Source organism: Camelina sativa, chromosome 1 (genome assembly GCF_030686135.1).
Source record: "Camelina sativa cultivar CO46 ecotype springtype chromosome 1, ASM3068613v1".
Lineage (NCBI taxonomy): Eukaryota > Viridiplantae > Streptophyta > Magnoliopsida > Brassicales > Brassicaceae > Camelina > Camelina sativa.
In genome coordinates, this window is record NC_141880.1 from 7896717 (window position 1) to 7918668 (window position 21952).

General features: G+C 36.2%; 5 protein-coding genes and 1 pseudogene across 6 annotated transcripts; 4 read left to right on the plus strand and 2 right to left on the minus strand.

Annotated features, from left to right (window-relative positions):
• Positions 1 to 14: 14 nt before the first annotated feature.
• On the minus strand, positions 15 to 1668 carry LOC104783682 (uncharacterized). Its single transcript, XM_010508806.3, has 2 exons — positions 1256 to 1668; positions 15 to 514 (listed from the first exon to the last, which is right to left on the minus strand). The coding sequence occupies exons 1-2, from the start codon at positions 1436 to 1438 to the stop codon at positions 278 to 280; spliced, it is 420 nt and encodes a 139-aa protein (XP_010507108.2). The 5' UTR covers positions 1439 to 1668; the 3' UTR covers positions 15 to 277.
• A 36-nt stretch (positions 1669 to 1704) lies between these two features.
• Positions 1705 to 5182, minus strand: LOC104783686 (autophagy-related protein 13b). 2 transcript variants are annotated; one of them, XM_087453977.1, is made up of 5 exons: positions 4975 to 5177; positions 4747 to 4865; positions 3069 to 4450; positions 2800 to 2981; positions 1705 to 2251 (listed from the first exon to the last, which is right to left on the minus strand). In XM_087453977.1, exons 3-5 carry the CDS (start codon positions 4410 to 4412, stop codon positions 1885 to 1887), a joined length of 1893 nt encoding a protein of 630 aa, XP_087310103.1. In that variant the 5' UTR covers positions 4413 to 4450; positions 4747 to 4865; positions 4975 to 5177; the 3' UTR covers positions 1705 to 1884. The 2 variants fall into 2 exon arrangements, with proteins under 2 accessions (XP_087310103.1, XP_087310101.1); XM_087453975.1 differs by having other exon boundaries at positions 4747 to 5182.
• Positions 5183 to 6680: 1498 nt separating this feature from the next.
• LOC104783695 (large ribosomal subunit protein eL30z) lies at positions 6681 to 7529 on the plus strand. The gene is made up of 2 exons (XM_010508819.3): positions 6681 to 7061; positions 7176 to 7529. The coding sequence occupies exons 1-2, from the start codon at positions 6935 to 6937 to the stop codon at positions 7385 to 7387; spliced, it is 339 nt and encodes a 112-aa protein (XP_010507121.1). The 5' UTR covers positions 6681 to 6934; the 3' UTR covers positions 7388 to 7529.
• Positions 7530 to 10867: 3338 nt separating this feature from the next.
• LOC104783703 (RING-H2 finger protein ATL77) lies at positions 10868 to 11781 on the plus strand. Its single transcript, XM_010508826.3, has one exon. The coding sequence runs from the start codon at positions 10948 to 10950 to the stop codon at positions 11632 to 11634; it is 687 nt and encodes a 228-aa protein (XP_010507128.3). The 5' UTR covers positions 10868 to 10947; the 3' UTR covers positions 11635 to 11781.
• Positions 11782 to 14197: 2416 nt separating this feature from the next.
• Positions 14198 to 15133, plus strand: LOC104783709 (RING-H2 finger protein ATL78 pseudogene; annotated as a pseudogene).
• Positions 15134 to 19271: 4138 nt separating this feature from the next.
• LOC104783716 (actin-2) lies at positions 19272 to 21620 on the plus strand. The gene is made up of 4 exons (XM_010508838.3): positions 19272 to 19636; positions 20072 to 20537; positions 20629 to 21242; positions 21334 to 21620. The coding sequence occupies exons 2-4, from the start codon at positions 20084 to 20086 to the stop codon at positions 21397 to 21399; spliced, it is 1134 nt and encodes a 377-aa protein (XP_010507140.1). The 5' UTR covers positions 19272 to 19636; positions 20072 to 20083; the 3' UTR covers positions 21400 to 21620.
• Positions 21621 to 21952: the final 332 nt, after the last annotated feature.

Below are 21952 nucleotides of genomic sequence, written 5' to 3' on the forward strand. Positions count from 1 at the left end.
TTAATACACATGGCTTTTAATTTTGCGTTTCTCAACGCAATTGCTGACGTTGAATTATATCCACTAGGAAAATAGCCAATCTTATAACATGAAAATGAAATTTTTAGTTCAATTTACCTAAAAACTATTACATAAGTCAAATATTATTTCATTGCTTGCGAAAAAACGCATTACCACACTTCTTGTAAACCAAAAGTCAAATAACCATTGAAGTAGACTCCCATGAAGATCTGGTCTCTGAGTAGACAGAAATTTCAACGCAAATGATTTTTTCTCCTCATCGCGATAACCCTAAGATATTGTCGTCATCTTCGTCTGTTGAGGATTCATCGTAGAAGCTCCCATTAGTAAGTCTGCTAGGATCAGTCAGATTAACTTCCTTATCTGATTGTCCGATCGTGATGTCCCGGTGTTTAACTAGGAGCCAGCGCAGCAGTTTGTCTTCCTTGTTGAGGTAGTGAAGCTCCTTGTTCATGTTTGGAGTTGCCATCATTGTTATCTGCATCAATTGTCCCTGCAGTATTTCACCCCATATCATTATGTTATCTATACACTCAAAGCTCCACGGCAGAAAATGGTACTACTAATCAAACCAGTGACTCTGCAGATTAGTGAGAGAGAAAGAGAAGCTAACAAAGAAGCATGTTCAGTTTTCACTATCTACAGATTTTATCAAAGAGACATTAGGAAATTAATGTTAGAAGCTAGTACAGATACTCTCAAAAACATATGGTCATCCTGTGAAACTAATGTATCCAGGTTACATCCTATATCCTCCTTCGTAGCTCAAATATATGTTTCTACAATAACCAAATTGTCTATGAACAGAAGCAGTTTGAAGCGAAAGCTGCGATTGCTTGTACTAGGTAACTGTGGAAATCACAAAATTCAAAGCCAATCAAGCTTTCTTATTCCAGTCTGAAGATCCAAAGCCAATCAAGCTCTCGAAGAAACGAAAATCATAGGGTCTCAACAAAAACTGAAGAAGTTTGATTCAATACTATCTAAGGCGAAACAAGTATCACTCTAGGATCGTAGCTAGCATTTGAAGTACAATGACTGCATAGTTTTCCTCAAATCTAGCTATCAATACGAATCAATCAGAAAGATGCGAAACACAGAGCATTTTGCCGATAAGGTGTCGAGAGGCAAAACCTAAATCCTAATCGGCCTGAGAAACACTTGATCCAAAGAAACACTACGGGACTCCTAATAAAATCATCAATTGAGTAAGAAACCTAATGAAATTGAATACCTGATAGTGTCTTCCGTCGAGCTTCCTAATACCGTAACCCAATTCGACCTTGCCAAAGGATTTGACCTCGGTGAGGACACCATTTCTGCTGTAAACGTGTTTCCCGATGCGCGCAACGAGTTCGATAAGTCCTTCCTTCCTGATGATTGGTTTGAACAGAAGCATACAGTCGTAGAGCGGCATTTTTTTTATCTTCCTCTTCCTTCCGACGACGACAAAGAGATATTAGATTTGGACTCTCCCTCTCTCGTTTCGTTGGTTTATTAGGGTTTTTACTCTTCACAACTTCGCCGTCGAGTGACCACACTTCACATTTCCACTAAACGACGCCGTGTTGTAGTTTTGTTTACATATAAACCCAAAGAGGAAATTGTACAAAAAAAAGCTTTATATTTTCATAGAAGTTAACAACCAAAACAAAAGTCATTATCATTAGTATATGTTTACCATTTATTTTCATGGAATTTTCCTTTCTTTTTCTGTTTTGGGTACAACTGTTTATTTACATGGACCACAACATCATCAAAAGAGTATAGAGAGAGCTTAATATTATTTACATACGCACATTATATGAAAACCCAAATCCAAAACCAATAACGAAACCCAAAATGGGTCAAGGTTTTGAAACATCAAGCATCAAAGGGTGAAGTAGCAGTAACCGAGGAAGGGTTTGATGTGGATTGACTAAGCAACAAATGGTTCTTCATTTCTTTGTAAGTCCTCAACTCTTCCATAGCATCAGCTGTTGTCTTTGAGGCCAGAGCAATCCCTGAGGCTGTGATTGACGCTACTGCTATCTCCTGAGCCCGTGCTGGTTTGTTGTTGTTCCAACAGATTTCAGGTATGGAAGATTCAGAGACGTCTTGTCTCAGAGGTGGAGCTTTCTTCAGCATTCTCACAAGGGCACCAACTGCAGCATCTTGGGACTTCTTCGGGAATGAACCGCTTGACTCAAGTGGCTCATGTATGTCTCCTCTGTGGTCGAACGACCCTGGTCTGAAACGAGGCAGTAAAGCAAAATCAGTTTCAAAATCAGTTTCTTCTACTGGAAACAGTTACAAAACAAAAGTCTTAAGTACTGAATCAGGATCCCGGAGAGCAAACCATTCAACTGATTATTTGATAACTTACAAAACCCGACAAAAAATCATGATACTAGTAATAGTAATAGTGAATAGTTTAGATTTCTTGGTTTCTCTACAGAACAGTTCTCTATCTTCTTTGTAAAAGATCAGCAGACGAATATGCCAAAATGGATGGAAACTACACGGATACAGAAGCACTACGATAATCATTTGCGTTCAATGGCTGTTTAAAGCTCAAAGCAAAAAAAAAAAACACATAAACAAGCTTCTCAAGCCGTATTGATTAGCATATAGAGGCCAGGGGTAGCAAATCACTTATGTAGAAACTCAATTGGTTTCGAAGGAAGCACTTAGAAAGAACAATGGGAACCAAAAGCCATAGAATTACATATCGTATGCTTGGGCAGTAGATAAAGGGGAAAAGACACAATGAGAGATGTAAAGTTTTTAAGACAATACCTGCTACTACGATCTGTAATATCATCATACTCAACATCAAATGGGCAAGGGAAATCAGGATCATCAAAATCGTCTTGGTAAGATCTACTGGAACTCCTGGAAAATGATATCCGCGGTGAGCTGTTGGAAGACAGCCTCATTCCAGAATGCTTCCTAAAGTCATCTCTTCCATAAAGATACAGCTAGAACAAAATGAATTTACAATTTTACTCGTTCAGTCACATGATCCAGAGAAAAGATAAAAGATAAGACATGTGGAGTACGTTTACCTTGTCTATTGCTGATCCAGATTCACCAGGACCAAAGTCTCTCACAGGCTTCAAGGAAGTGTGTCTCGACAATTTTAGATGAGGAGAAGGTGCCACAATGTTTTGTTTTGTCTGGAAGGTCGGAGCTGGGATTCTCACTGGAGCACTTTCAGTACGTGTGATGCCTCTTGAGACGGCCTGTATAGGTGCTGAAGGAGAAGGAGGAGGGGAGAAGTCTTGATAAGGAGAATACTCTTCAGCGTAGCTTTCTTTTCTACGACCAGTGGGCATCTCAGAAGGCTGAGGAGGAAGGTTACGGGAACAAGGATGTGAAACCAATGCATGTGAATCCGAGCGAGTAGGCGATGGTGAGCAAGAAACAGAAGGTGGAGACGCCTTGTGACGATCGAAACTCCAGCTATGGCGCCTTTGAAATGGCAACAAAGGAGGTGAGCCATATGAAAGAGGAAGGGAAGGGAACCTCTTTAAAGGATCAGCCAGGGGACTTCCAACATAATCAGTTATAAATGTTGGAGACATAGGAGTTGAGTGTTCGCAACTGACATCTGAGAGAGAACGATACAAAATCGATAAGCAAAGTCTACCACAGATAGTCTCAACCGGCGTGAAAGAAAATTTCTGCATTTCTGCTTCTTCTCTGCGAGTGAATGGCTCAACTATAGAAGGGACCCTAGGAACAAGCTTGAACTTGAAGATCTGCCCAGAGGAATTGAGTTCCCTGAAAATCTTATAAGCAGGTAAAAGCCTAACCATCACAAACAACGACCTAAGCAGCAGAGTTGCTTTCTTATACATCACTTGCAACTTATTACTGCTTGACCTCCTGCTGCTGGTAGTAGCAGATTCCCTGATCTTCCTATTATCATACTGCACCACCCATCTCTCAATTATCTGCTCGTTCTTAGTCTCACATCCCAATTCATCTTGATCAGAATTCCAACCCGACGATTGATACTCTTTCCCTGAAAAGTTCCTGATAAGCTCCCTATTACCAGACAAGTTCATCTGATCACCAACAAGTGGTCTCACAACAAGAACCACATCAACAACCAAAGGCTCAAGAGTGCTTCTACGACCGATATCGAAACTCTCTAACGCTGCAGGACATTCCCTGAGAGCTAGATTGAACCACTTGTCACGAGGCCTGACACTGGAGGAAGAGGAAGAAGATGAGGAAGGGGAACACATCATCTGCTCACCACTAAAATTCCTTGAAGACATAAAAGGAGTCCTTGATTCGAGAATAATGTGAAGGCTTTTAGCAAAGAACTCAAATATGATCTGTTCTGCTTTAGCACCTTCTGAATTGTTGTTGTTGCTACTCCTGTTGTGTGAAGATGACATCTTTCTATCAGAGAACCAATCAATCGAGCAAACTGTTCCTGGGGAAATCAAAATTTCAAACACCATAAACAAAGATTGATACAAAAATCAATAACCTTTACTAAAATTACGCATTTGATCAAATCGAACAAAAATCTCAAGTAAAAAAAAAACACATAATTCGAGGATTAACCCAGAAATCATCTATGTAGTTCTCGATCATCAAATCCATCTAAATTAACAAAAAAAAATCAAAGAGTAAAAACTTTACTTTATATATTAAAAAAAAAAAAACCTAAAACCCAGAACAGAGCAAGTAGTATACACAAACTTGTACAGTAGTAAGTATCATTACCTTATCGTCTCCTTCGTTAGCTTGTGTCGCTGCTTATTAACTTCGTCTTCTTCGAACTTGTTCACTGTTTTTGTTTTTTTTTGGTTTTTTTTTTTAATAACGGCAAAATTGAAAGAACCCTAAAGACGAAAAAAAAAAAAAAAAAGGACAAAACTTTGGATTACAAAAGAAAGCTTTCGTCTTTCCGACTTGAAATCAAAAACTATGGAAGAAGAAACAGAAACAAACCCATGATTTGGGGTAAATTTTTGTTCTCAAGAAAAATCAAGCGAGGTTTTTCATCATCATTATCAGATTATGTTCATTCTAAAAAAAATCATTACTTTTCTTAGTTTTTTTTTTTTTTTCAAAGACGATGATTTTGATATCTTCTTCTCCTTCGTGACTCGTTCGATACACAATTTAATATTACTTAAATTACCTCCGATTTTGTTTTAATTTTTTGTTTTTTCAAAATTTAATATATGTGTTTTTTTTTGTTAGTGGGTCCCATAAGCCAGGTCTTTCGTAGGTAAGGGAAGTTAGGAATATACACATAATTTATTATGTGTCGAATGTTTACTACTAACTTACTATCCATAAATAAATAAAAATGTACTCTTTTCCTTATCGAAAATTAAAATTTGTTATATTTAGATTTTTTTTGGAATATATGAAATTCTTAATTTTATTTAGCAAAATCATGTTAAGAAAATTTTGTGGCAACTGCCAGCTGACTACAAGAAATTGTTGCAATTTTTTGGTTTTTTTGACATTTTCATCATATGTGAGGAGTGAGGATATATACTAAATGATTTTGTTAGATAAAACAACTCTTTTTAAATGTGCCATTAAGAAGAAGAAAAAAAATGTAAATATGCAACAAACATAAAAAGAGAAATTATTAAATAAATCTTTTTAGATATGAGATATGGTCAAATATTTTTTTTTTTTTAAAGTTGAATGTAAACCAAAAGCTAATTAAATTATAGTTAAATCTCGTGCTAAAAATGACAAAGACTTCAATTGGTGACCACATTTTAGGAAAAGAACAAGGAGGAATGTGATATTCTTCTCTATTCCACAATTTTTTACCATTTGATAGTAATAATTTTTCCTTTACATTTCCTTTACAATAGAACAAAAGTGTTCCTCCCCAAAATTGATGAGGAACAAATAGAACAGAAAAAGAACAAATATTAAAATTTGTTTTTATAGTTTAAAATAAATAAAAAATAATTTTATTAATAATATTCAATTTTCTAATATAATAATTTTCATATTTTCATAATGTATTGACAGAAAAAATAATTTTGATATGAATTTCATGTTGAAATAATCTTAAGGTTATTTGAAAACCATATATGAATAGTAAAATAAATTTAAAAGACTCATGTTTATATCGTAAATAAAAACTAAAAAAAAATTAAATTACCTTTAAAATTGTATTGTAGGTTAATATTAAATATTAATATTTAGTATGACATATCTAAAATTAAATTTATAATTTAAAAAAAAAATGAAAAATTCATTGTATATACATTAGAAGTAGTATTAATATTAATATTAAATTTGATTTATTTAATATTTACTATATTTAAAAATATATTTTTATTGTTTGGTTACCATTTACTGTTTAGTTCATTCTATGATTTTCCTTTCATTTCTCAAAAACTGTTTATTCTATTTTGTATTGTTCTTTTTATTCATTTTCTTTTGTTCTTCTAATGGTTACCAGTAGGATCCAAAATCTTTTACCTGCAAAGTAAGGGTGATTAGTTTTCCGTATGATAAAAGTTAAAATTTTGTAAAATTCAGTGTAAAAAATATCCGAAAAGCTTTAGTCATTTCCTTGTGAAGACGATTAAGAGCCTAAATCACGGAAGGCTCGAGAGAACAAATCCATTTTCTAATGTTCATTAATAATACTCATTTACTGCTCTGGTCCCATTTGTACATTAAGATTAATTAACTCGGCAGGTAAGAAGACTAACCGTCTCCAATGCATATATGTGCCTTGGGTCTGAGTTATTATTGGGCCTTGGGCTTCGTATTCTGACTTGTAGGAAAATAAAAAACCCTAAGGGTTTCGAAGTCTCTCTCCATTTAAGCTCTCAATTTACGCCGCCCCAAAGCTTTCTGCTTGTTGAACTCGAAGACCCCTTTCTTGAGAATCCGGCGATCTAATTTTTTCCTCGGCGGAGAGAAAATGGTTGTAGCGAAGAAGACGAAGAAGTCCCATGAGGGAATCAACAGCCGATTGGCTCTTGTGATGAAGAGTGGAAAGTACACTCTTGGGTACAAATCTGTTCTCAAATCCCTTCGCAGCTCCAGAGGTAACAACAAATTCAAAAAAAAACCTTTCGTTCTTCATTGAGTTGTTGGATCTATCGTCTTTCGTAGTTAAGGTTGAGTAGTAATTGTTTGAATTGTTGTTGGGGTTTGTTTAGGTAAGCTCATATTGATATCTAACAATTGCCCACCGTTGAGGAGATCGGAGATCGAGTACTACGCCATGCTTGCCAAAGTTGGTGTTCATCACTACAATGGCAACAACGTTGAGTTGGGAACTGCTTGTGGTAAATACTTCAGGGTTTCTTGCCTCAGCATCGTCGATCCTGGTGATTCTGACATCATCAAGGCCCTCCCTAGTGATCAGTGATTGATTCTCATTTTGACTATGATTTTGCCTTGTTGTTCCCTCTATGCTTTATTATGGAAATGTGTTCTTCAAAGACTAAATGTTAGGTTTTATTTGGTTTCTAAAACTCCTCAATGGTCTAATTATTACAACATTTCGTCTCTGTTTGTGGATTTGTTACATGTGGAAAGGCCTGAGTTTATTTATGCCAACGCTTGATTAGAAACTATATTATTGTTATGGTGGTAGTAATAGTGAGACTTGCGATTTAGTTTGTTTATGCCAGCCTTTGATCTAGTAGGCATGGGGTGAGTAGTGGTTTTGTGGTAGTGAAAGAAAGTGATATTTGAGAGTGGAGTAGAAGAACATAGGAGAGGAAGGTGTATCTGTTTGTTCCATCCTTGTTCCGTATTTAGTAAACTCTTAGACTCTATTCAGATTAAGATCATCATCGTACCCTCAAGTCAAGCTCCTCAGGTAGAAGTGTGAGGCAATCTGGTAAGCATTGGGTGTGAGTAGTGGTTTTGGGGTGTAAGGCACGCGAAAGACTGAGAAGTGACTAAGGTAGAGGGGAGGTTACTTTCATGCCAGCCTTGACCAATAGAGCAGTAATGTTATGAGAAAGATAGCATACACTAGAAAGATAATGTAATCTAAAACTAAATATGTAGAAGTGTGAAGTCCATGTAGTTCGTCCATAAGAATTGCAAAGGCACTTCAGTGCCTCATGCTAGTAGCACCTGTTCATAGATGAATATATGCTCAAAAGTGTTTTCCGGTATCAAAGGCTTCCCAGTGGCTACTTGGATTCCAGTCCTTGGAAGCCAGTAAATACCAGAGCCAATAAAACGGTAGTTCAGATAACCGACTAAACTAAATCTCAATTATCTAAAAGAAAGCGGAAGCTATCATGTTGACAAGTATTATATATTTATATCAATCAGTTCGGCTATGAACGTGACATCCTGATCAGTTAATTCGAGTTGCTCAACCATTTCACTTGACATCTTAGAAACAGTGTCACCTTCTCGATAGTAACAGGAGATGAATGTTCTTCACACAGTCACACGTCCTACTCGTATGCGAAAGTGATAGATATGTAGCTGGAGCTGAAGAACAAAACTCACCATTCTTATTTACTCTTCGAAGTATCAGCGACACAGAGTGTTGAATTGAGCCAAAGTCTGAACTTCAAAATCTGAACACAATAGTAGATTTATCTTTCCTTGAAAAAAATAAAATCAACTCAAAGACTATACTTTTGAAAGCAGGACAAATCTTTCTTTAACATATTTTATGATGCTGCCTGCATGTATATCAATATCACCGTTTTGAGAATCTATTATTAACTATGACTAATTAGTTTTGATGTGGAAAATCGTATTCATCTTCAAATCTCTTGTAACGTAAACGCACTACAAGATATTCTTTTATTTTTTGGTAATGGGTATATCACTATTAAGATATTAAAATAATCACATTCTAGTACTAGTTTATCATTAAGGCTACTTGACATGCAAAATATTTTCCAAGCTACTCAAGAGATAAATCCTAGTATTGTATATCTCAATAGCTTTCTCATCAATATAGCTCATTAAATAAATAAATTTAAAGATGGGCAAGAAAAATATGGTTAAAAAAGCAAAGTATCCCACTTGTGATTTTTTTGGCGGTGCTCTAATGCATGTCCACAACCACAAAATTCAACCATATCTCTATCTCCAAGTCTCTGTCTAGAATTTAATCACACTATATAATATACAAATTATAAAGTTATTTAATACTCTAAATCCCCTTTCTAGTTGAATATTTTAAGTATAAATTTGTGTGCTACTGTTAAATGTAAACATAAGAAGAATATGTAATGGTATATGCTTATATTTAATCAAAGTTGAAAATAACTATGCAACTTCCTAACAAGCACTGTTAAATAAATGAGGTTGGAGTTTATATAACTTACATTAAAAAAACAAAACTTGATTAAAAGCTACTAGTAAACACGGGACCAGAGATTAAGGTTAGGGAAGATTATATGTCGACGAAAAAGACAAAACTTAAATCCAGATGATAACGTTTGTGGAGTAGAAGCAAAAAAAGGGCTCTCTCTATAGAGCAGATTACATCTGTTTCGTCTTCTCCTTTCTTTTTTGCCTTTTTGCCAATAAAAGATTGAATAAATAACTTAATAATAATATAAAGGAAGGCTCACAAATACGCAGACAAGTTTTTATAGTTTAGATCTTGTGGAATCATTACAAATATCAAAAGAGATTTTGCATATATTACCAGTAAAGACTAAAGAGAAAAATGAAATGAAAAAGAACAAATTATGAGAACAATATAGATCTATCTTTTTTACTGTCACTATTAGTAGTAATCGTTTACTCAAAAAGTACACATGTGTAGTATTATTTAGTGAATTATGTGACTTTCGTTGCAATCATTTCCAACAGAAAATAATTAGGAAAAAAATTACTCAAGTTTTCAAGAGCTTCAGTCCAGAAAAATAATTTTTTTTTTTCAAATTATAGAGAATTATAAAGCGACACGACACATGGAAAAAAGGAGCAATAATACAAAGAATTATAGAGCAACAAAACACACACACAAGACTACTTAACAACTTCCATAGTGTGGCCAAACCATCATAATAGAGATACAACTCGACAAGGTCCTCTTCATTAAAATCACAATTATATAACATTTTTTTTTGTCTAACTGATATTATAAAACTTAGAAGGATATATGGTAAATTACAATTTAGCCGGCGGAAAACAAGAATATCCCCGAAATCTAAAACCCAAAAGAGGAAAACTAAGTCGGCGAACAAACAGAAGTTCCCGGAAACATAAAACGAAACCAAAGTAAAAATTACAAAATAGAGAAATAACCCAAAACAGAGGATGAACCCTTAAAATAAAGAAATAGACAATAAGGCATAAACTCTCATATGATATACTAATTTTAGGATGCAAGAAAAAACCCTTCTCTTCAAACACTTCGATGAAAACTATCAAGAATGTCCACGGTCAATCACAAGAACTATCAAGAAGGTCCACGGTCAATTACAAGTTAAGAATAACCACCTCCTATCACAAAGAGAACCAATCTGTTCTAGCAGACCCAAAAGATTTCATAACCTCTACGAATGCGACGATGTCCACAATTATATAAATATAACATATCAAGGTTTATTTTTGTTGTAATTATTTTTTCTTCCAAGAAAAAAATAAAAATTATTGCTAGGAGGAAATGATTGTCGTCCCTACAAAGCATTTTGTAATTTGGGAAAAGATATGGACAGAACCACAATCTCGACACAAAGGAAAGGAGTCATGGAATTGGATAAGCTCTCTCTTATGGGTCCCAAATTCCTCATTTCATTTTCCAGAGATTAGAGTGAGAGAAGTTTCCTAAAACAACAATTAATCATCTCCAAATTTAATAATATTCCTAGTCCCCACTACCTAAGTACATAAAGCTATATATAAACTCCACTTTGAATCACCCAAGGCAAGAAACCAAACCAAAACAACATTACAAAACAAACAAAGCCAAAAAAAAAACAAAACAGAGTAAAGATGTTTTCAGACAACTTACCTTCTTCTTCTTCTTCTTCTTCATCTCAAGACTTCCAAGAACACTTCATCGACAGTTTCGTCTCCAGAAAATTGCTTCAGCAACTCCCATTTGATCACACCACTGCTCAACAAGCTCATGACCCTGACAAGAACAACTTGAGCGGCAACGTTCTCCTCCTACTCTCTGTCCTTCTATGTGGTATCATTTGCTCCCTCGGGTTGCATTACATCATTCGTTGTGCATTCACACGCTCTCGAAGTTTCATGATCTCTGACCCCATCTCAAGCCCCTCCACACCACAAAGTTCAGAAGTAGTAAACAAAGGGATCAAGAAGAAAGCTCTCAAGATGTTCCCAGTAGTGAATTACTCACCAGATACTAACCTCTCAGGGCTCGGCGAGGAGTGTGTCATCTGTTTGTCTGATTTTGCTACTGGAGAACAGCTACGTCTGCTTCCCAAATGCAACCACGGGTTCCACGTTCGCTGCATCGACAAGTGGCTTAAGCAACATATGACTTGTCCGAAATGCAGACACTGTCTGGTTGAGACATGCCAAAAGATCTTAGGCGACTGCAATGAAGCTGAGCAAGTGGCAGCAGCAACACCAAGTGAGAGGAGCATAGAAATCAGAATAGCTCCTCTAGAACCTGAAGCAAGAGTAGCCACTTTTAGAGAAAGCAGCTAGCGTATGCCAACAAACAAACAAATCATATTTCAAGAATTTGGTTTCACCAGCAAGCTTATAGATTTTTGTTTTTAATATTTGAACATAATTTATGTCTCTAGCCATAGGATTTCAAAATCAAATATACTTTAAGCTTTCCGAGAGGAATCATAAGTTCATAAGGTTTGTCAAGTTTGGTAAATGCTTTCAAAGAACTCCTCTGCATATTCAAATCACAATCACAGGGTATAGAACTAAGTGATAAAGAAACAGTTTCCATGAAGCTCTCGGATTCTTCCTCGCAATAATAAAGAAGTAAAACTCGGTGTCTTTGGAAAAGGGAAATGGACCCAACCCATATATAACAAGGTCAAACTAATCCACCTATACGTTCTGTTTCTGTGGTTAAATAGTCAAACCTAAAAGCTACTTTGAGGAATGGTTATAGTATTTTAAGATATCAGGCAGCAACACCAACATGGTATGGGATCATAATGGAAAGCTCCACTTTAACAATTTATCATTTTTCTATAACAAAGAAGGAGCTGCCAAAGTGATAACACAGTAACACATGTCCATTGGCATATACATGCACGTATGCTATTGTTCAGGCGTGTCTACTGGCATTGATCCACAATTACCATACTCAAAAATCCAAAATAGTAGTTATTTAATAAAACCGAAATAAGAGACAAAACATTTCCATCCAATTAAACGAACATGGCTAGATTTCCTTTTATATTAACTAGAACAGAGTAACTAGTGATCATGTTCATGGCTAGTTATAAACAAAAGGAGCTCCAAGATCCTAGTCTCTTGTGATTGGGTGGGAAATAGATTAAGTTCCAGGCAAAAATATATTTGTACACTGCCCTAGACAGAAGTGGGAGCTTAAGAGCGAATGAGGCTTTTTGCATAGAAAAGTAGTTTCATTGGGCAACAACATAAGAATGTGAGTTACAGGTAATATGAGTCCACTATGCATCTGAGAGATACGAGATGGTATCAAATCATATTTTGTAATATATCGTATACTCCGTGGGAAAATTGCAACAAAATGTGTAAGAAGCAGACTATCTAAAAGACTAAAACAGAAGCACTACTAGGCAGTAGGCACAAAGTAAAATCCGATGGTAGCTGTGAAGGAGATGCATGGTTTTCAAATAGTACCATAGAGCTTTATGAAAAGCCCTCTTGCTGGACTAAAAACTTGGCTCAATAAGAAGATTCATGTCTATACTTTTGGATATTAGAGATTCAGATAATACAGAACCATATAAAAAAAATGGAAAAAGTCTGTCGACATCCCATTGTAGAGGATAAAGGTGGACACCGAAGGTTGCGCCAACACATCCAACCACATACAGTAACAGAAGTCCCACCAGGGACAAGTCAGAGGAGTGAACATGCAACAATGAATTTAGACAGTTATGTGGCTCTTCTAAATCAAATGTTCGATGTGTTTCTGGATGCAAAGCGCATCCAGAAAAGTGTTCAAAATACTAGTTGTATCTTAGACTCATTCGGAGATATACAGTATATTAATACAACTTAACTAATGCGCTTCAGGCTTTCAAGTACTCACGATCTTAATAATGCTCTTTTCATATTCCTTTACATAATAATCATACAAGGTAAGAAAACCACCAAATCAAGAATGTCAACCAAAGAACGCACGAGTATCACATGGTATTCCAAGCAACATAAAGCAATAAAGGCAAAGTTTATCACTTTCATGAAGGGATAAAAAAAAACAGACCACTATATGTTCTTACCATATGGAACCTAGTGGCACAAACAAAAGACAATACAAAAATCATTTTCAGATAGGCATACAGCCTTTCTGATATTTTCTTTCAGAGAGAGAGAGAGAGAGGCTGGTCAAGTAATAAGACTAAAAGTAACTTTATCTCTTCATTCAAAAAGTCTTGCTTTAGTTACGAGCCACAGTAAAAACGTTTGATTCTAGACTCATGTATAGTGTGCACTGGCAATTTGCAGTAAAAGACAAGATATCATAAAGTAGGGAAAAGGAAATTATATAAATCACTTGCTTTAGCTATGATTTAAATCATACGTACGAGACTGGCTTAGAGAAAGGAGCGGAGCTGGACACTAATTTAGAGTAATCTTTATTGATAAAAGTAGCCTTTAACAAGAATCATGGATGGGGATTTTTCCCTTCTGGCTGCTAACAACTTTGGTTTTACTACTGACGAGACGGGTCTAATGTTTTGAGGTACAAAGGAATGAACAGAGAGAGGCCAGTGAGATGAACCAAGACCTAAGAGATGTATTATCTGAATGCTATCACAAAGATAGAACGTTCACGGCTGCTCTAGCTAAAGCTCATGGGTCCCTGCAGCAAGTGATTTAATTAGCAAAAGACACTGCCACATGGCACTACCATTGCAGCAAATGGTATGATGGGCACACTAAGATTTTACAAATTCAGTGGAGAATCCATGTAAGATGCAGACTATAAAAATAAAATAAACAAAACACTAAAGGACCTTGCTAATTTTGCTTGCATATTCCACCAACTATAATTCAGAAAAATATAACAAAAATAATTTCCCATTAAATTTTTGAAAGTATGTGGAAACCTTTACCTTTCCACTATATATGGAACCTGCAGCAAAAACCTAGTAGCTAGATCTATCTATTCAAATCTACAAACTAGGTTATCATGTCGACTGCAACTTCTGCTCCGATTACCAAACCAACTGAGCTCTTCCAAGATATTCGTGTAAATTTTTATTCAAGAAGAGTACTGCTTCATACAGCTTATCAACCACCTACCACGGCATCACCCCCGTTTGCAGTAGCATCACAGTCCTCTGCAAATCATATGAGCTTTGATGCAAATGTTGTCATGGTCCTATCAGTTCTCTTATGTGCACTAGTTTGCTCCCTAGGACTGCATTCTATCATAAGATGTGCACTGAGGTACTATAATTTATTATCATCAGAAGCTAGTGAGGAGCTCGCAGTACGCTTGGCCAACACAGGAGTAAAACAAAATGCCTTGAAGAGTTTCCAGACGGTAAGTTACACTGCAGAACTGAAGCTTCCTGGCCTAGATACGGAGTGTGCCATATGTCTCTCGGAGTTTGTATCCGGAGAACGAGTCAAGCTTCTGCCAAAGTGCCACCATGGATTCCATGTCCGGTGTATAGACAAATGGCTCAGTTCACACTCATCATGTCCCACCTGCAGGCAGTGCCTCATTCAGACTTGCAAAAAGATAGCTGGCTGCAGTAGTGAGATGATAACCCCATCACCTAATCAACCACAACAGAACATGCATATAGCACCACTAGGACCGGAATCATTGATGCGCGCTTTTAGCTGAACAGAGTACGGTGCAGTTATGTTGTAAAAGCTGATATGTATGTATTGTCACGTTTTTAGAATTAGTCAGAAATCCCAAACTATCTGCAGTTCAATATTCAAAACAGCGTTAATTATGATTTCCTCTGTAAAAGTTTCAAACGTTATGACATGTTGTTGCCTGAAAGTGTATATTCCAATAGAAGATCTTAGACTCACGTGAGTGAATGAAATTATAAACAACTCAAATAAGGAAGCTGAGAAGGCAAAAAACTTGAAACCAAACCAACGTCGACGAGTTAAGTGGGGGCACTAATCAACTTGGTCAACTAAGAGAATTCCTTAATACTCCCAGCTTTAAGACATTCCCAAGTTATTAAAACATGATACGCCACTAGTTTCTTGTTTAATACTAGTGATAATCATATATTGATTAATTACCAAGCTCTATATTTAGAATAAACAAATTAGCCCTCCATGATAGAAGAAGACCTTTCTTCTTATTCTTTACCGACCTATAAACATATTGAGTAGGCAGTGATGATGATGAGACAATATAAAAAACGTGACAAATTAACTAATCAAGCCACACAGAGAATTGTCAATACCCCACAAGATTAAAAGGCATTTGATATAATCCACCCAAAATGAGAACACGGCGTAGATTGAGAAAATATATATAGAGGTTACACCTAGAACAAACGTCGGCATAAAGTAAATATGGAATCTGCGCATGAAACCACCGTAGAGTCAAATCAGATGATAACAAAAATGAGTGGTTTAAGATATTGTACTAATCATACAAAGTAAAAATGGTACGATAAATTGGCAACCAGTGTTGGTGCTGTCAAATATCCTACCAAACAGAGGTCACAGAATCTGAACAATTAAGAGCCAAAAAAAAAAAAAAAAACAGTAAATGTAACACTACTCCAAATTTGATGTGGTTACTGGCCAAATATAACAGCTTCCACAAATATACAAAGGTCCTAATATAACAGTACTCCACAATTGATGTGGTTTGTAACAGCTTCCACAAAGGTAAAATGAGCCAAATGTAGAGTCCTCCTTTTGTTGTCCCCGAGGAGCAAACTCCCTAGCTTTCTTTCTGATATTGTTATCTAGCTTTAGTGCTTTTCTCATCACACTTCTATGCATGATTTTTACAATCTTGTCAGAGATGTATATTTGGATGCTGTCTTCTTCCCCAAGTGTTTGAATGACGTGCACACTTTTCATCAAGAGGGCTGGCACTATGAGCTTAATGATCCCTCACAAGACATATCTTTACAAAGGTTGTAATTTACCAAAGATGCCACTCTAGAGCTCTTTTCCTCTACTTAATTAATAGTGCATGCCTTAGTATTGATATTATATTCTTTTCGTTTATCTGCTACTTCAACTCACCCATCCCTCAAGGATTAATGTTTAAAGTCAAAATTATTATGCTAGTATACTGCTATAGCCAAATAATCAAATAAGGCAACCTCCTTGTCAAAGGGATCTAGCTTCAAAAGGACAACATAAACAGAGTACTAAAAAGTAGATTATTTGAAGTTTCCCCAAATCTTTTCTATATTTTATATCATATGATATTATCATTTGAAACGCATGCAGCGAAGCTAGTTGTCGGAAGTAGCACCTTCTTGTGACCTTGCCTCCTCCGCAATAGCAGCCTCAATTACAGGATTGAGAATATATAGGTTCTTCACCAAGTAATAGGTTTCCCCAACGCCATATAAAGAACGAAAGAGGAAGCAGCTCTTTCGCTTGGCAGGTCTCACTAAGAGGTAGCCTTCCTGGTGCGCAGTCATCAGGATCTTATAAGAAGAGATTGTAACCCATTTTATCCAACCCTTCAAGAGCCGTGACCCACGCGGAAACTCCTTTTTCTTCTGGGATGCCTTTTGAAATCACCATCAAATTTAGATTATAATCTTCTTCCTCTGGTCTCGTAGGACGTTCGTATGCCCAGAAAACCATGTCTACTACCATCTGATTAAGTCTCGCACGTTTATCTTTAGCTTTGTTTACGAACAAGACTCCGGTGGACGGCAAGATACTGTCCTCTTCCTCCGTTGCCAGCGAACCATAGGCATAGAAGGTCACATTGCCATCAAAACACTCATTCTTAATAGCATTTTTGATATTAGGAACAACCAAATCATAATCATAAGTCATAACCAAGAGGCGGTGGGAAATCCTCAACGTCCCAGAAGACGCATGTTTCACTATAACCTCCTGTTAATGAATATTCAACGAAACGTAAAACAAAACACAATCAGATTCATCCAACGACGAAGAAAATAATCTAATCCAGATTAAATAACTTCGAGCAACAGAGAGTAGAGAGATATCCTACCGTACATGGTCTAGACGGAGATGGAGTATACGAGAGAGTGAAAGATTGGGAGAGCAAAATAACAATTTTAGGGTGAGAGAGGTTGTCAATTAAATTAGTCGGTGTAATTGCACATAACGATCATCTCATAGTTGAATCTTTCCGGTTTACCAACAAACCAACTCTGGTTTAGCCTTTCAATTTTAGTTCAATAGAAAACCTAATCTTGATACACAAGAAACCATCTTCTGTATGAGCCTCAAATAGATTTTTAACCGATTAAGATTGGGCCCATTTCATACTTTTTTTAGACCTAACGTTCGGCCCATAATGTTTACCTACCTAAAAACAAATAAAAATGATTAGCTAACTTTAATTGACTAACTTTAATAATTCAGCTATATTATCATTCATTATCTAAAAAGTGCACCGTACCTCATCAAAGTAGACAAATAATATCGGTTGTTAATTTATTATCAGATTTTAATGTTGGTACCAAAATCTTGTTTATATGTCTAATATATTTTGCTTCATGGATGAACTTTTAGTAATTAGTAGAATTGTTTTTACTATTGTGTAAGTAAAAAAAGGTTATAACTTATTCGGAATTTGAAGGTTAAAATAATGTGAGTAAAAGAACTTTATTGGTTTGATGAATTTGTCTAGCAACAATTTGCATGTAGGGGGGATTAACGGATTATGAATTTTATAGGTGATATAAAATCCCATATTCCAGAAAAGAAATATAAACTTTATGGGTGGATTGTGGTGTACCACTACTAGTAAAGTTGAGGGGGGAGAAAAAGCTTAGATCTCTGGGATCAAGCAAGCAAACTTATTAATTACATACCAAATCAAGAAAAACTAACCTTAATTGACTTTTCTCCAACAAAAGATATGAACGTGGCCTGCCATTTATATGTATATATATACTTTTATAAATAAATAAATAAAAACATGAACGTGGTCTGGCCTGCCTTACATAACCCATATCCCCTGTATATAATAAATAGTGAGAATTAAATGTAATCATAATAGTAGCTAGCAATGTTATGTAAATCACAAGTAGTTTCGTAATGATGGACACAACGTTTTTCGTAGGTGCCAGCCTTCACCTTCCCACATTCTCTCCCTTTCTCTCTCACCTGGGTACGATTGTTGCCGGCACGTGCCATTCACGTGGATCTCCAAAAAGTTGACTTTTTGAGTTTTGAATCTCTCAACAAACATATTAAAAAAAAAAAAAAAAAGTTTATGATGATTAGTTTGCTTTCTTTCTCTTGTCATAGAACATGAGAATCTTAATGTTTATTGCTCAATATCTTTCACTTACGAAGCGCACGATGGTTCGACCTTAACTACGCCATACGTATGTTCATATGTTTTTGTAAGCTATATATGGGAATTCAATATACACAAAAATATATATGCGTCTTTCCACTTTCTACAAATCACATCCGTTACCTCAAATATTTCATATAATAGTTAAATATATTTCACTATATACATATGGCTCGGATGTAGTAGCCATTTGATTAATACAAATATAATCGTGAATAGTGGATATGAATACGATGAAATAGTATCTTCTTATTCTATACTATAATATATATATCCGTAAGCACAACATGAAAGTCACTTTCTTTCACGGTCTGATATATTTAAATACCACTTACACACGAATTAATTATGACACAAAATTTAGAAAATATAAAACGAATTAAAAATTACGTTGAATTTTCTGAAAATTCCTAATTAAACAAGCCAACCACGACTATCGTTAGCCCCTAATTTGACTCGGTTTAAGTTTTAACACTACAGCCTTTTAAAATAATGGAGCTGTCATTTTACGCCGAGCCGGTCACAGTCATGAAGCCATCTCAGCAAAACAGATTAATCTGAAAAGAGAAAAAAACCAACGGCTGAGATCTTTAATTAAAGGGTATTAAATCACTATTAATCAGTTAACACGAGGGAAAAGGCTGTCTGACAGCCAGGTCACGTTATCTTTTCCTGTGGTCGAAATGATTCGTCTCTGTCGATTTTATTTATTATTAATAATTATTTTTTGGTTTTTTTTTTTTTTTTTTTTTGAAAGGCCGAAAAAAAAGTGAGTAAGAGATAACACCCGCCTATATAAATTCGTATATTTTCCTCCTCTTTGAATTGTCTCCTCAGTTTCATCGGCCGATTCTGCAATCTCCGGCGACTTCAAAGAAGAAGTAAGAGAGAGAAGGAAGAAGATAAAGAGAGAGAATAAGCCAAGGCTCTATCTCTTGTAGATCGCCTTGTTCTCTTCCTCAATCTCGTCTTCTTCCGCTTTTTTTTTTCGATCTTTCTCGTTTCAAGGTAAAAAGAAACTTTCTGGATCTACTTTTATATTTGCTGGATCTCGATCTGGAACTGTTGAATTTCGTAAAGATCTGGAATTGGTTGAATTTGGATCTATGATTCTTTTGATTTTGACTTGAATTGATTTCAGTTGACTCGATCATCTTTAGCTCAAATCGATCGGAAAATTTTCTTGACCTTTGACTTGATTAGGGATAGATCCATAGTCTGATTACAGTTAAGTTTCTAATTATCTGGGAAATGATTTGTTGACGCCAATTGAAATCTGAACTGTTTAAGGTTAGATTGAATCTGTAGTGTTTAAGGTTAGATGTAGTTTTTGAGTAGTTGAATCTATTGATTGAAGGATGCTACCTGTTCATCTTAACATGAATCAATCAGGATTCGTTTCACAGTATTGAATTTTGTTTATGTGTGTGTGTTTTGCTGCAGCTTCATAAAAAAATGGCTGAGGCTGATGATATTCAACCAATCGTCTGTGACAATGGTACTGGAATGGTCAAGGCTGGATTTGCCGGAGATGATGCTCCCAGGGCTGTTTTCCCCAGTGTTGTTGGTAGGCCAAGACATCATGGTGTCATGGTTGGGATGAACCAGAAGGATGCCTATGTTGGTGACGAAGCACAATCCAAGAGAGGTATTCTTACCTTGAAGTATCCGATTGAGCATGGTGTTGTTAGCAACTGGGATGATATGGAAAAGATCTGGCATCACACTTTCTACAATGAGCTCCGTATTGCTCCTGAAGAACACCCTGTTCTTCTTACCGAGGCTCCTCTTAACCCAAAGGCCAACAGAGAGAAGATGACCCAAATCATGTTCGAGACCTTTAATTCTCCAGCTATGTATGTCGCCATCCAAGCTGTTCTCTCCCTGTACGCCAGTGGTCGTACAACCGGTTAGTGCATTTTTAAGGCTTTTCTCTCTGTGTGTTTATTATACTCATTTGGTATTTTGAAACTGAGCTCTGATTGTCTTTTCTTGAACAGGTATTGTGCTGGATTCTGGTGATGGTGTATCTCACACCGTGCCAATCTACGAGGGTTTCTCTCTTCCACATGCCATCCTCCGTCTCGACCTTGCTGGTCGTGATCTCACTGATTACCTCATGAAGATCCTTACCGAGAGAGGTTACATGTTCACCACAACAGCAGAGCGGGAAATTGTAAGAGACATCAAGGAGAAGCTCTCCTTTGTTGCTGTTGACTACGAGCAGGAGATGGAGACCTCAAAGACCAGCTCTTCCATCGAGAAGAACTACGAACTACCCGATGGGCAAGTCATCACGATCGGAGCTGAGAGGTTCAGATGCCCAGAAGTCTTGTTCCAGCCCTCGTTTGTGGGAATGGAAGCTGCTGGAATCCACGAGACAACCTACAACTCAATCATGAAGTGTGATGTGGATATCAGGAAGGATCTATACGGTAACATTGTGCTCAGTGGTGGAACAACTATGTTCTCTGGTATCGCAGACCGTATGAGCAAAGAAATCACAGCACTTGCACCAAGCAGCATGAAGATTAAGGTCGTTGCACCACCGGAAAGGAAGTACAGTGTCTGGATCGGTGGTTCCATTCTTGCTTCCCTCAGCACATTCCAGCAGGTAAAAAATGACCTGGAGCCTTTTTGGATTTCTCCTTGCTTAGTTTGCAAATTAATTCAAATTCTGAGTATTGTATATTTGTGTTCTGTAGATGTGGATCTCCAAGGCTGAGTATGACGAGGCAGGTCCAGGAATCGTTCACAGAAAATGTTTCTAAGCTCTCAAGATCAAGGCTTAACAAGCTGGGTTTTATGAATGGGATCAAAAGTTTTTTTTTTCTTTCTATTTGCTTCTCCATTTGTTTGTTTCATTTCCTTTTTTTTTTTTTTTTTTTTTTTTTTATGTTTTTGTTTCTATGATGCACTTGTGTGTGACAAACTCTCTGGGTTTTACTTACGTCTGCGTTTCAAACAAAAACCGCTTTCGTTTTGCGTTTTAGTCCATTGTTTTGTAGCTCTGAGTGATCGAATTGATGCCTCTTTATTCCTTATAAATTTCTTTCAAAACTCAAGAAGAAGAACCTTGAAACTCTTTGCAATGTTAATATAAGTATTATATGAGATAAAAGGCTTTATTGAATTGGTTTTGAGTATTACATTTTGAGTCCTCCATCTTCATCTTGGAATTGTTTATTCCTTATAATAGTTAAAGCGTTACATGTTTTCCGTTCACAGTTAAACTTTCAACTAGCGCAACAAAGTCAGATAATTGAGATCGCATCATTTTAAAGTTTAAACAACTCCAAACAGTACAATGCTAATGTTTCAATT